The sequence below is a fragment of the Emydura macquarii genome, unplaced genomic scaffold (assembly GCF_026122565.2).
Source record: "Emydura macquarii macquarii isolate MOO-44397 ecotype Brisbane River unplaced genomic scaffold, CSIRO-AGI_Emac_v2 contig_2321, whole genome shotgun sequence".
NCBI lineage: Eukaryota > Metazoa > Chordata > Testudines > Chelidae > Emydura > Emydura macquarii.
In genome coordinates, this window is record NW_027132458.1 from 1542684 (window position 1) to 1559460 (window position 16777).

General features: G+C 41.5%; 2 protein-coding genes across 14 annotated transcripts in view; one reads left to right on the top strand and one right to left on the bottom strand.

The window, feature by feature from the left end:
• The window catches only part of LOC137161542 (caspase-14-like), a 26581-nt gene extending 15895 nt beyond the window's left edge, over positions 1–10686 (top strand). The window contains exons 4-7 of the mRNA XM_067560879.1: positions 1076–1304; positions 3741–3869; positions 8782–8891; positions 10579–10686. Of these exons, the coding sequence (XP_067416980.1) occupies positions 1076–1304; positions 3741–3869; positions 8782–8891; positions 10579–10686 (576 nt within the window). The remainder of the gene's footprint in view (positions 1–1075; positions 1305–3740; positions 3870–8781; positions 8892–10578) is intronic.
• LOC137161540 (C-C chemokine receptor type 8-like) overlaps positions 9469–16777 on the bottom strand; it is a 58871-nt gene continuing 51562 nt past the window's right edge. For 8 of the 13 annotated variants that reach the window (XM_067560861.1, XM_067560865.1, XM_067560866.1 and 5 more), the window contains one exon: positions 9469–14192. In XM_067560861.1, coding sequence (XP_067416962.1) covers positions 13117–14192 — 1076 coding nt within the window. In that variant the 3' untranslated portion in view covers positions 9469–13116. Of the gene's footprint in view, positions 14193–15838; positions 16119–16777 lie in introns of all 13 variants that reach the window. The other 5 variants (XM_067560868.1, XM_067560869.1, XM_067560867.1 and 2 more) reach the window with 2 other exon arrangements.

Here is a 16777-nt window from a genome sequence, read left to right on the forward strand (position 1 = left end):
ATTTGGCCTGTCTCCTCTCTGTCATGACAGAGGGGTGGCCAGACCAAATCTGCCATTGCAGGCAACTGTCCAGAAATCTGCCACAGACAGCTGCCAAGCTTTCCTGTAGCTAGTGCAGCTTCTGGTGATGGGCATATTGATTTTTATTGTCTTTAGCTCCAAAAGGGAGTTAAAGGTTTGGAATATGCATTAGGCAATTGGTGGCAGACTTAGTTGCTGCAGACAGAAGGTCAGAGTGAGAATTGTAGTTGTTAACATGTTTTTCATGGCATGCTGGACACCTATGCATCTTACAACTTACAGTAGCTTTACATTAATATGACCCTACTGACCTCAGTAGGGTTACTCCTCATTTACAATGAAGTGAGTGGTATCAGAAGTAATTCAGCAGGGTACCGTCCGGGACCACAAACAGGCAGAGTCCCTGGAATAATGACACAGGCACACAGAACATCTGCTTATTAATGGAAGAGGGAGAGAGGGAACTCCCCTGCTGCCACTGGTGCTGCTGACCAAACAGTTTTGTTTCTCCCCAAGACAGGAAGCACATTCACCCCACAGCTGTCTGCCAGAGTTACTTCCCTTGGAGGAACCACACACACAGCAGCTGTCTGTTGATGTGCTCAGAAAAACCCACTCACCCACCAATACAGTAACTCTGTTACAATGCATAAGAAAGTGCCAGACTTTAAGCATGTGATTAGTACCATTGATTTCAATGAAATTTATTTACATGCCTAATTTTAGGCATATGCTTAAGTACCTTGCTGGTTTGAGCTCTAAATGAGGAAGGGCAGAAATCTAAATCACAAGGCTGTGGGGGAAGAGCTGTCATACCACAGGTTTTTATTAGCTATTATTATTCGTTTGTGCTACAGTGCATCTAGGAGCCCCAGTCATGGCCCCTCTATGTACAGTTGATGATAATGCAAGGTGTAGTACTGGCTTTAAAAATACTTGTTATGGATAATTAATTTGATCTTTTAGCTTTATTGTTATTTCAGTTGTTAATAAACAATCTCTTTTGAGAATGGATTATTTTGATCACCGCATCTAACATGGCCATTTGTAACAGGATATATTGCCAGCATTGGAAAACTTCCGGGATCAGATCAATCAATCCGAAGACGAAATTAGCTGCTGCCTCATCACTCTTATGAGTCATGGAAGGAGTCATGGCCTCATTCAGGGGAAAGATGGTGACACAGTTAATCTCGATGATATATTTGCATTATTCAACAATATAGAATGCCCAAAGCTCCAAGAAAAACCTAGGATCTTTATCATTCAGGCATGCAGAGGAGGTGAGCAGGACATTAAATATGGGTGTTTGCAGAAGCAGTATTGAATTTCAGCCTCTTTTTATGTAGGTTTCATTTCAGGTCTCTATAAAGTGTCTACAATATGCATTATTAGGTCTAGCCCAGTGACCTCATGCAGGTCTCTGTACTGTTATGTCAGCGTTGGAGAGCTGGATTCAGTCCCAATTCTGGTCTCTCACTCTCAAAGCAGGGAGTGTTAAAAGTACCACAGAAACCAGGTGTTCCACCCAGAGGGGGCTGCGGTGCCTCATGTTACTACACAATGACACTGGACCAGTTAGGGACCCTCTTTTACAAAGCACCCAAAGGAATCTAACCCCATCCTCTTAATGCAGCAGAATGATGGGGGTGACAGAGGCCTCAAAGTTAGCAAAACTTATGTAGTGGAAAACGAGGCACTCCTCAGGGCTCTGACTGGGAAGCTGATGACAAACCCCTTCCCCATAGGAAAAAGTACATGAGCAGGCCCGCTGACAGGGGTGGGCAAAGGGGGCAATTGCCCAGGGGCCTGGGCCCTGGGTGGCAGGATGAAAGCTTCCCCTCAGAAAGGCTAGCTCCCCATCCCACCTCTTCCGCCACGGCCCTTGCCCACAGTCCACCCCCACTAGGTCCCACTCCTGCCCCACTCAGCGCCGTGTCCCTTCCCACCAGCCCACCTCCCCGCTTGGCCCCCTCCTCTCTTCCACACGCCCCTTTCCCCCTTGACCTCCCCGCAGCCACATCCCTCCTCCCTGCTTAACCCCGCCCCGCTGTCGCTCACTGCATGTGTCCCTTCTTTCCTCTCTTGCCCCTGGCTCAGCTCCTCCCAGCTGTCGCTCACTGCCTGGGGGAAGGGGGAATGTGGAAGAGAGAAGGGGGACCGAGCGATGGGGGTGGGAGGGACACGACAGCGAGTGGGCTGAGCAGGGGAGGGGGCAGGGCCTGAGGTGGAGCGGGGTGGAAGTGGCGGGGTGGGGCGGGACTGTTCTGCCCTGAGATCCGGAATTCCTGTCCATGAGCCTGTACATGAGGGCTGACTTCAGCTGATACCTGTTCTTATTGGGCAATTTCCTGTCTTAACAGTTTGCCCCAAAGTATCCCTAAGGGTATTGAGTACCAATCTGCTCCATCTTCTTAGAAAGAACAGCTGCGTTTAACAATTGATTTTTTTCAGTCCCTTGAATAGTCACATAAGTCTGATTTCACTGGTAAAATGCTTGTAGGGATTTGCTATACACAAGATCCAATATTTCACAAGTACAGTTTTATCACAATTGATATTATTTCTTCAGTGTATTTCTGAAATAGTCTCCTGGTAAAAATGGCAGTGTATTATGTTCCTTAATTATTAAAACAAAGGGCTGGGGGCCAAAGAGGAGTCAGGATTCCAATAGGCAGATCTCATAGGGTCCTAGTCGGTTCAGACAAGCGCCTAAAAGTTTGGGTACCTACCTGAAACTTATACTAATCATCTGAACTTCACAGATCTCCAAAACGGAGATAGAAAGCACCCGAGAGCAGGCTCTTTCATGGCATTTTGTGCGGCTATGGGAAAGATGCAACCAAAACCTGAATCCTCCCCAGTTCAGAGCAACTTCAGGTTTTAATGCAAGTCAAACATCAGCTGAGATCCATGGTTGTTTGCACCCTTGAGCTGTTGCTATTTGCATAACTTTAGGGATTGTTATCCCCATAAGCCAATCCCCGGACAGCCAGTTTCTTCCAGACATTGAGACTCTGCTAGAGCTGGTGAATAAAATACATTAAATAATCATTACAAATGAATTTAAATTGAAATCACAATTGAAATTAAAGAGTTGTTTTAATTATTCAGGTTACTGAGATACATAATTTTTGTTTATTCAAAATTTTAGTGAAATTTTTCATCAATTGTTTTGGTTTCAAAATGATTATTTTCAATGTTTTTGATTTTTGATTTTTTTCTTCTACCCCTTTTTTCTTCTTCTTCCCATTATCCAGTTTGCCACTGGATCGGGGCAGGGATAATGGACAAAAAGAAGGGGGGAGGGGGGGACGAAGGAAAAATAACAAACCAAAAAACTGAAATCAAAAAAAAAAAAAAGAAGCAGCCTGTTATTCATTTTCTAATTTTGCGTTTAAAACAAAAATGAGAATTTTTTATTTTGATAAAAACCAATATTTTTTAATAAAATGTACTTTACTCAGAAAGGTTCCTCAACTCTGCTATCTAATAATCCAACTAGTTACCTAACTCCATTACCACCATTTCTGCATTCCTGCAGTAGATTTAGGTGGGAGTGCAAGGATGGGAAAACATTCTGAGATACCTTGTAGCTTTTCTATAAGAGAAACAATTGTATAAACAGAATCCCATACATGCAAGTCACTTGGAAATCATTTGGCACCGGGCAGTCATATTAAGGTATGTTTAAACATATTTCGTTCTCCTGAAAACAGGAAAAGAAGACCAAGGAGTTGAAGAAATAGAGCACAAATCTGAGGACGCTGATTGTACTTATAACTTGATCGCTATCAGGAGGCTGCCAACAACTAGTGATTACTTTATTGTGTATTCCACTCAAAAGGGTAAGAGAGAGGAGGCCAAATTAGGCCTCAGTTACATATATGAATTGTGATTGATTCCAGTGGTGATTAGTGTCTGTGAGAATAGAATTTGGCCCTTTATAAATGCAGTTTCTGAATAATATTTTATAGATTGTTTGAAGTCTTGGGTTTTTTTGGTTCACTGGTTTAGTACAGTAGCTATTATCCCCATTCTACAGAAAGGTTAAGTGACTTGCCCAACGTCACACAGGAAAGCTTGATGCCAAGCCCTGTTCTTTAAATACAAAACCATCTGTGGCATAGGGTTTTGGGGATCTTTCCTCGTAAGGGGAAATGGGTAAGAGAGATTTAGACTAAAGAAAATACAATTAGCCTCTTTGAGGAGCTAATATCAAAACAGGATACAAATGGAGAATGTGAACTCATGCCTATAGCCAAGAACAATGGACCTGCTAATCCGAATTCAGTCTCCTTGACAGAGAAAATCAAAGTGATCTTTGAAATGCTGGACTTGCCAGAAAAGTGGGGAGACCTTCCCAGAGCTAGAAAGGGAAATGTTATAATAACAAGGGGGCCAGTAATCATTGTATGGGGAAGATAGACTTCATTTCTCAAAATGGTGAAACTGGGCCTACTGGAAATAGTGATGTCATCTCATTTGGATATGATAATGAACTCTAACAGAGGGGAGGTGACCTGCAACAATGGCCTGAAGAGCAGGCCCTAGCAGGACAAAGAGATCTCTGAGATGCATAGGGAGAGATGGTCTTAGGTTATCCTGACCAAAAATGGGGTCAGTAATTGGACATTGATTTAAAAAGATGTAAGATTTTATTTTATTTTCTCTACATTTCTATATGGGAAAGCTATACTGGTCTAAGGCATGAATTTAAACCAATATAGTACTGCTGGTATAACACCTTATGTGGACACTCTTATTCTGGTCTGAGTGCCTTTTTCAGTTTAGTCTACGTCACTTGGAAAAATTAAAGCAAAAAAACTCTTTTCTTTACCGGAATATGTGTATCCAAACCGGGGGTGGGGAAAGGAAAGGAAGGGGAGGAGGGGTGTATATGAACCGCTGGTATAGCTATACTGGGAGTTAAGTGCTTAGGTGCTTTTCAAAAATCCCACTAGGTTCCTATCTGCTTCTTTAGGCATCTAAATATCTTTAAAAATCTGGCCCATAGTTAGGAAACCAAGTCTGTGGCTTTTTTCAGAGATGCTGAGCACCCACATCCCCCAAAGAAGTTAGCTGCTGCTAAAGTCAAGCCATAGGTACTGACATGGCTATTAATAGCTAAGTGTTCACCACTCAGAAAATAGAAACTTGATCACACCTCCAGTTTACTGAAACCAGGCAAAAGAATTGTCAAACACAGCTCTAATGAAGAATTTTACTTTACCTTAGTAACAAAATGGAGGAAAATCCACTAAAATTTGGTGTCACATGGGTGGACTAATGCACTTGTGATATAACATGATGGAATTAAAAACAATGAGCCCAATCTCTATTGGAATTGGAGCTAGCATTGTTCAGTTTCATCTGTGACTAGTATATTTTATCTACTGGGGGAGGAGAGGAAGGAAGAAGTGAACAATAGTGTATGTTTGCTTTTCTTTGTCATGATTTCATTAATGATAATTGTATTAATATGAATGAATTGCATTGTGTTTTTAAAAAAGAAATAAGACCGTGAGGGATCATAGGCCTCTGACCGCTGGGTCCTTAGGCAGTGCTCAGGTCATGACCACCACTGTTACCCACACACTAGGGCACCCCACCCTTTCCCAGTCCACAGGGCTCTGAGGGAAAAGCACTTACCCTTACCCAATGCACACTCTAGAGCTCAGGGTAACCCGTAACCAATTCGTAGGGCTTGGGGTGAAACTAAGCTGGTTAATATAAGTACCCACACCCTTTCCCAAAGTTGTAGGGCTCCAGGTGTATTCTACTGTGGGTTTGCAGGATCTTTTACCAGTGAGAGAGTCTTATACAATAATAACTTTAACCTCTATTCATTACCATCACCAAACTTAGTACACATGCTAAGCATACAATGCTATGCTCACCAATCCTGATAAGGCAGGCAGACTTTCCCTGTTGGCCAGGCAAGGTCAGTCTCATCTGGATTCTGGTCTTTGTACGTCACAGTCATGCAGAGGATTCTAGCTGCTTTGATCGTAGGCAGTGTCTTGTAGATAGATTCTTCTTCTTCGTCCTTCAGGTCTTTCCGTCTTATTCTGCTTGTTCCCCTTTCTTCTTCTTCTAGCTGGTCTCCCTCTTGAACCCCAGTTTTTATAGTGAAACTTGTGTCCTGCTTAGCTATACCTTAACCAATCATATTACAAAATAATTATTTGACCAATCCTAACATATTGCAAATAATTCTTTGACCAATCATACCCAACCACCTTAATTGATTTAAATATTTCACACCTAGTTATGAAACAATCAAAGAACCAGACAGCAATCATTCAGATAAACAATAGAGAATTGGGTACCATAAAGACAAAACAATAAAAACTGTAGATTTTACACCCACAGCTATTGAAAAGTGATTCCTTCCCAGACAAAATGCTATTAAACAAAGTTTTCTTTACACCTTTTAAGATCTGTTTCTTTATCTGGAAGTGGTAGGTACTATTAGGACAGTAGCACCTTCTTAACAGCCCGATATAAACAATTTTATTAAAGCAGTTGTCTTGAAGTAATTTCAGGAATGTGAAGATGTGACTACCTGCTACTTAGCTTATGGCTGCTGTCTCTTCTACTATGGCTACTGCTTAGCCCAAGAACAGGGCCTCAGACCTTACACCACCCAGTAGTTCACCTGAACAGTCACTGAAAGGAACTAGTGAAATGCTAGCTCACAGAGGGCTTTGCTCTCAAAATTCTTGATTGAGGGAAACATCCAGCACCCTCAAGTGGCTGTGGAGCTCTGTTTAAACCAGGAGGAGTGCTGCATTCCTGCTGGCTCCTGGTTCCTATCCTATCCCAGACCCCAGTCTTACTCACAGGACCTGCTTTCCTGCCTCAGTCCAGGTTCCTGCTCATATGTCTTACCTCTGACTCTAGTTCTGACCCCTGTCTCTGATGTTTGGCTTGGCGCTGGACTCTAACCATTAGATAAGACTGCCTATCTTTTGGTCATTACAAGATGCTCAGCATCTTTGCAAATCTGTCTGTTTGTTTAGGCGCCTAATTGTAGGCATCTGAATTTGAATATTTAGGCCCTATCTTCTAAAATGGATTGTGCCCCACTGGTGTAAATTGTCATAGCTACACTGACAGCAATGGAGCTGTGATGATTTGTACCAGGGGAGGATCTGCCCTTAGAACTTACTTCTCCATTCAGATCTCAGTTTGGCCCTCTTCTCACATCTGGTTTTGCTTGGTTTTTCTCTCATGTGCTGGCTTCATTTACTAGGTGCATGGCTTTCTTCCTCTAGATTTGGTCCCAGCAGAAACTGGTAGACACCTTCAAGTGTTCAGATAATCTTCTGAAGGTGTAGCAATGTCTTTTTCTCTACCGTACGGGTGCCTCTGCCTCTCTCTGAAGTTACACTGAATTACCAGTTCTCAGATTTTACTAAATCATCTTTTCAGCCTCCACTTTTCACCTTGCATATTCTTTTGTCCCTACATACATCCTAGCTCATCTGTGCTTGAGACATCCTATTACTTTCTTACTCAAACTTTCTAATTCTTTGTCTCTTTCTCAGGAGAAGGGCAAGAAAGGCTCCATTCTTTTCCAAACTAACTCTTTACTCTCCTCCACAGAAAGACTATATTGTTCAACATATATCAAAACAAGAAAGATTTGAACAGGACTTTCTTTTGTAGGAAGGGTTAGAGGTGGCCGATCTAGGGAGTTTAGTACAGAACATTTCTTGTATTTGCAGGTACAAAAGTCCCTTATGTCGCAAAGAAGCATTTCCACTAATATGATTCTCAGTAAAAAATTACTAAGGTCAAGTAACGCCTAACTCAAAACCACAAAAACTAAGAAATTCAGAAAAAAAAAACCCCACAAACTACATATATTCCTTCATGCTCTGCTACAACCACTCTCAAATACATGTCATCTCTTCACCCGAGCAAATCAACCACAATCATCAAGGGATTCCTGACAGCTTTTACTGCCCCTGTCTTATGACAGAATTCCAGGAGATGGAAGTTCCTTAGTTTATATTTGTACTGAAGACCTCCCAACAGTCCTGGGTTTTGTGAGACAGTCTTGCTTTGACGCACAAAATCCCCTGTCCCCGTTGAAGCAGCTCCTGTCTTGCAGGCTTGTCTCCCACTCAGGGCATTGCAACCTGGCTTTGGCAAGAGGGGTTGCAGTGCCACTCAGGTTTGGCCTGGCCGCCCCAAGAGAGGGTGTCTTGGCCACATTTGAGTGAGTGGCATTGCAATTTTGGTCGCACCTGGATTGCATCGGGGGGCTGGACGAAACCTGAAGAGCACTGCTACCCTGTGCGCCAGGGGCCAGGTCTCAGTGTCTGGAGCAGAGAGCCAAGCCCAGCCATCCCTGCAGGACAGGAGGTGCAGGAGCTGCCGCCGCTGTGGAGTGAGCATGGGGTGGGCTGGTTCTGCCACTTTCTTCTCCCTCCCTGCCACTCCAAGTCCCCCTTTCCTGGGCCTCCCATCCCCAAGGACAGGACCTGTCCCACTTTAGCTACTGGAAATGTTGGGAAATATGCTTTAGGAGACTCAGAGCCACAATATATTCTAGCTGATCCTAACATGACTGCACCGGAAGGAGGGTGAGAATCATTACTTCCCCCTTTTCCTCTAGGTGCCCATGTTAGAGCTAATAATCACCAGGTATTAACACATCTTTAAAAGTCCTTAACTTGCATTTTGACAATTAACTTTTATTAGGAAAAATCTAAACTGATGAGTTGTTCCTGCTTTTTCCATCTGTAGGTTATGTTTCTTTGCGTAACGTGGAAAAAGGCTCTAGGATGATTGAAGCAATAGATGAGGTCTTTTCAGAGCAAGGCATGAAGTGGCATATTGGGGATTTATTTACTAAAGTAAGTATGCAACAAAATTGCATAAAGAGTATGTTCAAGGTGATGTGCAAAGGAAAAGTAATTCTGTGTCTGCTCTTTATTGCTTCTTTGCAATGTATGAAGATGGGCTATAGGGCAGGTATTTTGGGTGTTTTAAAGTTTTTCTGCTTTTTTACTTCAGAAATTTGGACTTTGTTTACACTAGAAGATTCTTTATCTGTAACAACAACAAAATGGAACAACCTCAGTATTTTAAATTTCCTTCAGTGGTCACCCTTAATTACTGTGTATGTTGGAGCAGAACCTCAGAGCTACATCAATTTATAAGAGCTGAAGATTTGGCCCATTAAAAACATCTAAAGTAATAAAGTTAATAGAGAGCGTATATTCTACATGTACATGTGATATTATTGCTGAGTCGATGCAAATGGCTTTCAATTTTCATTAACAATAAATAGACAAGAAGGATTAGTTTTTTATTGATAAAGTAGGTAAACATCAGTTTCACTGTACACACACAAATTGATGAAAAAATATTTCCATTGATAATCATCAAAATTTAGAGGTAGGCAAAGAAAGAAAAATGCTGCTTGAGAAGTTATTAGAGTCAAAATCCAGTGATTTAGACTTTTTAATTTGGCTTGTCACAAATGAACTAGAGAATAAATAGTAAAAACAGGTATGATTTGTTGATCTAAGGCTATTTACCGTGTATGTTTTAACATGTGATGTTGATGATTTCTGTTTTAACAGTTTATAAAGTTTAACTTTTTGAATTTCAACCTCTGTTGTCATTAAATAGTTGTCTGATCGCCCCGCATAATTTCACATGATGGTGAAAATTTAAATTGATGAAAATCTTTTTAAAATGCTTAAAACATAAACATTGATATCCATCAAAATGATAAAAAAAAGAAAGAAACATTGAATTCTGCCATGCCTAGCTATAAGATACTAAGAAAAAGTCAACAAAATCATGTACATGACTGAAAACAAGCTAATTAAAATTACAGGGTGCAAGGTGTGAGTGGAATACTTGGGGGTGGGGGATGCCCAGTTGGGGGCTGGAGTGAGTTGATTTTCACATGCACTCCTGGTAGCTAGAGAAGTAGATGACGTTAGGTCTAAGCCCAGTACTTTTCACTGTGGAGGCTTGTGTTCAGTTAGGTGACAAGTGGGTAGAAGCCAGTTCATTCCTTCCTGTGATAAAAATCTACAGCTACAAGGGCTCTGCGAAATCTGCAGATTTCACCTCAGAATTTCCATTTAATGCTCCCTTGAGGAGGAAGAGATTAGATGAGTCTAAGGTGAGGCAGAGGAAACAGCTTCTAACCCTCACCAATCCAAAGGGAAAGGAACTATTAAACCTGTGTAGGGGCTGCCTCTCTGTGGTGTGGTTGAGTCTTGACAACTTGCCCGACATTGGCTGCTTTTTCCCCGCAGCTCCCCCTCGCCCCCAGATGGGAGTGCAGTTGTAGGTGCTTTGCCTCAAGGAGAGCTTTTGTTTCTGTTCTTAACATGTGAATGCAGATTTAGACACTCCACAAATGGTCCAGGACCCAAAGATGCCTGGTTTTCCTTAGGGCTCAGCCTATATTTTTGCCCCGCCCCCAGCCCTGTGACAGATTCTGTGTGTAGTAGCATCATTCACCAGGGAAGGTTTGGATTACGTGTTTGTTTATTTTTTGATTAAGGTTTTATTTTTCAGATCAATAACAACCTGGTGCACAAAACTTTTAATATCCATGGATGCCCTGTGAAAGAGACAATAGTCGTGGAATCAACTCTGACCAAAGCCCTGTACCTAGCACCTTAACTAGCTGATCAGTGGAAGACTCACTGCCTTTTGAAGAGTCACCTTCTTGCAAAGTATAGAGAAATTCTTTAGAATGTTCCTTTTAACTAACCAACTTTATCATTGCATTTTAACAACTATTTTCAACAATGGCATATTTTTTCAACAAATAGTGTAATTTTTAGAGCATACTTTTTTACAAGATCTTTGAAAAAACCCAGTTTAGGATCTTATATTTGTCTTTATTTATGCATTTATAAATAAAGTCAAATGGTACAAAAAGATTTATGTTGTGAAATCACTGGCTTCTTTTCCAGTTCTCTAGAGGACATTTTCTCTTTCCCTGTACTACTTCTTAAAACTGATCCATAAAAACTAATGTAACATCCAACAAATCTCTTACAGCAGCTCAGTCCTAAGTGATAGCCTGTGGAGTCTGTTCTGCTAGTAGCAGTGTGGCAGAGTTGTGTGAATGTTACCAATAATGTGTCCAGTGATCTCAAGTGTGTGGTGATGCACATCATGTATCTGCAGAAAATAATAGGCCCAACCATTCTCTTTCCAAGGCAAAATAAGACTGCTCTTCAAAGGGCATGATCTAAAGCCCCTGGTAGTCTTTCCATTGGTTTCAGTGGACTTTGGATGAAGCGCTAAAAGGGGGATGCTGTTCAAAGCTATGCATTGGAAGGGAGGGGGAACACTCTTCCTGTGGTGCATAGGATTTATTGTATTACCTCAGACCACTTACTCCACAGGTTATTTGTTAATATGCATTGCTTTATCTTTACTCATTTTAAATTTAATCTGTTCTCATGGCACCCAAGCCACATGTTTGGTTATTCTGAATTTTGCACTGTCCTGACAAAGTTCTATACCATACTATATTAGTACTAAGAAGTTGAGATAATAATTATAAAGCCATTATATTATATGATGGCATATTCTCATCATAAGGAAGTGTTCCAGAGGGGTAGCCGTGTTAGTCTGTATACAGCAAAGACAACGAGAGTTCTGTGGCACTTTAAAGACTAACAAATTTAATATTTGTAGACATAAGCTTTCGAGAGACTTAGCTCTCTTCTTCAGATGCGCTTCAGTAGCATATTGCATTTTACTTTTTAAATTTTATTATCTGTATTTATTTTATTTTTATTCACTGTTTGAATTTTATGCAATTCACATAAAATTGTGCATAAAATAGATAATGTGTTGCTGAAGAAAATACCCAAATGTTAAAATGTTTGAGTGTCTCCCCAAGGCTGACCATTCCAATGAGATATATATACATACATACTTGTGGTTTCCTGTTTACAGCCTCTTTTTTCCTCTTTCACAGGGAAAGAAATGCAAGCATATTTTAAAATGAAAAATATGGCTTCTAATTTTGAATGATTAAACCAAATTAATCTTTGTGTAACACCAGTGGGAGGTTATTTCAGAGACAAATTTGATCCATGTTTTGTTTTCTGTGCAAGGTTTTGCTGGTTTTAGTAACCCAAAGAGCTACCAATGTATGCTCCACCAACCTGAGGAGCCTGGTGCCTTCTGATCTACGGGGAGCAAAAAATTAGGGGGAAAAATAGGCATTAAAAGTACACCAAAAAAAAGAAAGACAGAGGAACAGATGACAGAGAAAGTGAACCAAAACAGAAACATAAATAAAGTGGCCCTTCCTTTTTCAAAGGTGTATCATCACAGTATACAGTGTGTGATGAATGTTCAGTATGCCATTAAAATGCTGATTCTTCCAGCCATATGTACCATCTTTAAGGCTTTGAAGCCTTAGGGTATGTCCACACAGCAACTAGACATCTGTGGCTGACCTGTGCAAATCGATGGAGGCTCGCAGAACTTGGTCTGCCTGGCTGTTTCATTGCTGTGTAGACTTCCAGGCTTGGGCTGGAGCCCAGGCTCTAGGACTCCGCACTGTGGGAGGGTCCCAGAGCTCGGTCTTCAGCCCAAACCCAGAAATCTGCACAGCAGTGACACAGCCCCGCAACCCAAGCCCTGCAAGCCCGAGTTGGCTGGCATGGGCCCGCCGCAGGGCTTGATTTGGATAAAAGGGAATTTGGATAACTTGGAATCATACTGTCTTATCAAACCTAGATCATAAATTCAGCTAATAGTTACATGTCTTACACATGTCCATAGGTCCATAGGAGCTGTAGGACTAAACATAATATTAACAGCCTGGGGTCTCCTTGAAAGAAAGCATATTATATATATGAAGCTCAAATTAATACAGTTAAGAACGCTGAAATTATAACATTGTCTATCTAAGCTTTTATACCTTAGTCATTACTAAGGTAACTGAGAACTTTGATTGAAAGCTAAGTCCTCCCAACTACAAAGTGAAGTAATGTATTTACTGAGCTGCCGGAGTACTTTCTTTTTTTTTCAAAGACACACAACAAATAAATCCTTGAGTGGTTGTATTTGGCCCATTCTATTTTACATGAGAGAGTCACTAAAAGAAGAATGTGAGGACTGGGTGCGCATGGAAGAGGTACTATTGTAACTCGGAAAGACATTGTGGTCTTTGCAAGTCAATAAGAATCTTGCATGTTTTCTGAATATTTTACAAAGGTGTTTCTTGAACTTTTCACCCACAAAAGCATAGATCACTGGGTTTAGGCAGCAGTGGATGAAGGAGATGGTTTCAGTTACCTGCAAGGCCAGGTCTAGGCTTTTGCTCATTTCACAGTCATCTATGATGTGCAGGCTTCGCAAAGAGTCCAGAAAAAGCGCAATGTTGAAGGGCACCCAGAAGAGGAAAAACACAACTACAACAATAAAAACCAGCTTCATTGCTTTATACTTGTTTCGGTTCCTGCATCTTTGCAAGTTTTTCAAGATGTGGGAGTAGCAGAAAATGAGAACGGCAAGTGGGAGCACAAGGCCCAAGATATTGACTTGAGAATTGGTTAAAAGTTTCAAAGTGATCTTATTATCCTGGTAGTGAGGAACACACTTCATCATGCCCTCTTCCTCAAATTCTTGGATAAATAAAACATTCGGTACTGAAGCTAAAATGGCCACTGACCAAAAGGCAAGGCTTATTACTACGCTGAGCCTGGTTGTTCGAACTTTCAGAGCATACACAGCATGGACAATGGCTAAATACCTGTCAACGCCCATGAGGGTTATGAAGAATATGCTGCTGTAGAAGCCAACGTAGTAAATACCACATATTATTTTACACATTGCATTTCCAAAAGTCCATTGGGCTGAAGCATAATGAGCCAGGAAGGGGAGGGAGAAAACAAAAAGCAGATCAGAGATGGCGAGGTTCAGCAAATACACATCAGTCATGCTGGTCAGTTTCTTGCAAACTACCAGAACGTAGATGACCAAGCTGTTTCCCCCCAAGCCAAATACGAACAACAGACAATAAAGGCTTGGAAAAAATACCGATCCAAATATCTTGATATTCGCTGTGCTGCAGATGGAGCCCAACTCAGGATAATAATCATCATAAAAAGTGGAGAGAAGACTTGCCTCAGTTGAATAATTCATCATGAAGTGACCTGTTCAAGAGTACAGAATTTAATACAACCCAACAATCCTATTGTTTAGTTCATCATCTAGGCACAATTCTGCCCTGACACCCCACACAACCCCACTGAAGTCAACAGGATTGCACAGGCAGTAAAGGGGTAGAATTTGGGTCTGAGGACAGGCTAACCTGTTCAGGTAAAAGAACATTTCACCCTCACACAAAACCTGAACCAAATCAAAGCTTTTTTGAGGCTTGAAAAGAGAGAGAATGTGGGAGAGGCCAGCAAGGACAAGGTAAAAGCGATTCTTCCCCCTTCTTCTTGATGGCAAAGGGGGCTGATGCTGGTATGTCACTGTAAACAGTTGACTAAGATTGGCAGGACAGAACGAAGTCATATCTCCTGCTGTTCTCAGGCATCCAGTGGAGAAAGTGCTGAAAAGTTAAACACCCTCCAGTGCCAGTGAGAAACTTCTAAATATTACCAAAAAAAAGTGGATGTCCTTTCTAGTATACCGGCAGCACTAGTTTCGTTTAAAGATTTTATGTAAAAAATTCACGTGCAGGCTCCCTCAAAGGTTATAACGTGAACCGCTGTTGTGAGTTAGGCACACTGTAATGCATCCTGTGAACATTTTCAATGCCGGTCGGAAGCGCTGTCGGTGAAAGAGCAGCCGGCGCGCACGATTTCTTGGCAGCTGGCATAGTAGGGACGGGAACACGGCACGACCTGCTGCCAAAATCCCCATTCATCCAGGGAATTCTCGGCAGATGCGGGAAATTCAGATGCGGTGGAGTATGCACAGAGGGTTACAATGCAGCAGATTTCCCCTTTCTGCTAAAAATCCTGGGTGCACGCCTATGGTAACTGCTGTTTGAACCCAGGTTAGTTAACGTGAATTAGCTAGTCCAAGTTAAGAACACCCTTTTTTAAAATATGTGCAGACACACCTTTACTCTCTCTCTCTCTCTCTCTCTCTGCACCAGCATGCACTAAATCACTTGAAGTAGCCGCATCACTGAATGAATTAAGCAGAACATTGATCAAAGTACTAAGGTAGCATTTGCCATAGCAGATCCAGCCACTTGTCCATCAGTTCCCATAACCGGCTTCCCACATTGCTGAAACCTGGTAGAAAATACCCCATAAGGCATCCAGCAACTGGTGCAATCAAACAGTATTTGTGAGTTTTCTCCAAAACCATAATGAGGTATCATTTTATGTTTATAATTTTAACTTTGCAAAATATTCTAACTCCTACTCCTTTTTTTGCAACTGAGAGAACATTGTTCCACTGACACTATTGACACTGAGGAGAATACATAAATAAAATAATACCACCACTTAACTCTTACATAGCATTTTTTGTCAGTAGGGCTCAAAGTGCTTTAAAAAGGAGGTCAGTATCGTTATCCCCATTTCACAAAAGAGAAAACTGGAGTCACAGAGAGGGGTAGTGACTAGTCCAAAGTCACCCTGCAGAACAGAGGCAGAGATGGGACTAGCCCCTAGATCTCCAGAGTCCAAACTCACTACTCCAGTCACTGGGTCACACTGACCGCCAAACATAGTTAAAGCAGCAACTATGCATCAGTGACAGAAAACTGCTTTATCTATTGCTAAGGCTTTTAGACAGTTGTCTGTAACTTTTTATGCCCCCCATCATCCATATTTACCTTTGCTACTGAGATTTCTGTTCCAGTGCCACTTCATAAGTGAGATCCTTATCTTCACAATTAAAATGTATAAAGTCTTCTTCCTTTATCAACTACTGAAGTATCACAGCTACAGACTGGGGATAACAGCCATCCAAATAAATTATCTTTTACTCTTTAGCTGTGAGAATATAAATATGAGTGTAATTTTCTTAAAGGATGTGGGTGTTTTGACCACAGAATGACACCTCTGCCTAAGATCAGCTTGTCCAGGTAGTTTGCAGGCAACATCAGAAGCATACTGGAATGGAATAGTAATGTTTTACTCATTTTCCGTAAGTTTTAAATGACTCCCATAAGGTAACCTCCCTGGCTATAACCTCTCTGGATCCCTTTGCTCCACCCTGTTTCCCTACCCACAGGCTGTCTCAAGAGCTCTGCTGTCCCTACTCACTCTATTAATGGAAGTCGGAGCCCAGTCCCCAATTTACCCAAAATCATCTGCCTCTGTAGAGTCCAGTAGAGCTCTACCTGGATACAAAAATTTGGATTCACATCAGATCCTCATCCTTGAGAATCAACTTGTGTCTGACCCGTGATCTGCACTCCATGGTATTATCTGCATCCCCCTGCACAGACACACCAGCACCAGCATGCTGTCTCACAGTGCCTCTCAAGAGAAGCAGCCGTGTGCATGCATGCATACTGTATAAGAAAGCTATATGTCTTAATACATGTGCACAGTATTATTGTTGTTATTAGTTTAAACATAAATCCTATTGCACCACAGGCATCAGAACAATAGCCTTTTGCATAAAAAATAACAGAACAAACATCTCAAGTCAATAATACTCAAAATCACAATATATAACATTATAGAATATAATACCAATGTGGGATTTCTGCCCTGTTTTGTGACCATCTGCCCTGAGCTTGGCACTCACGTGAACCACACTGGAC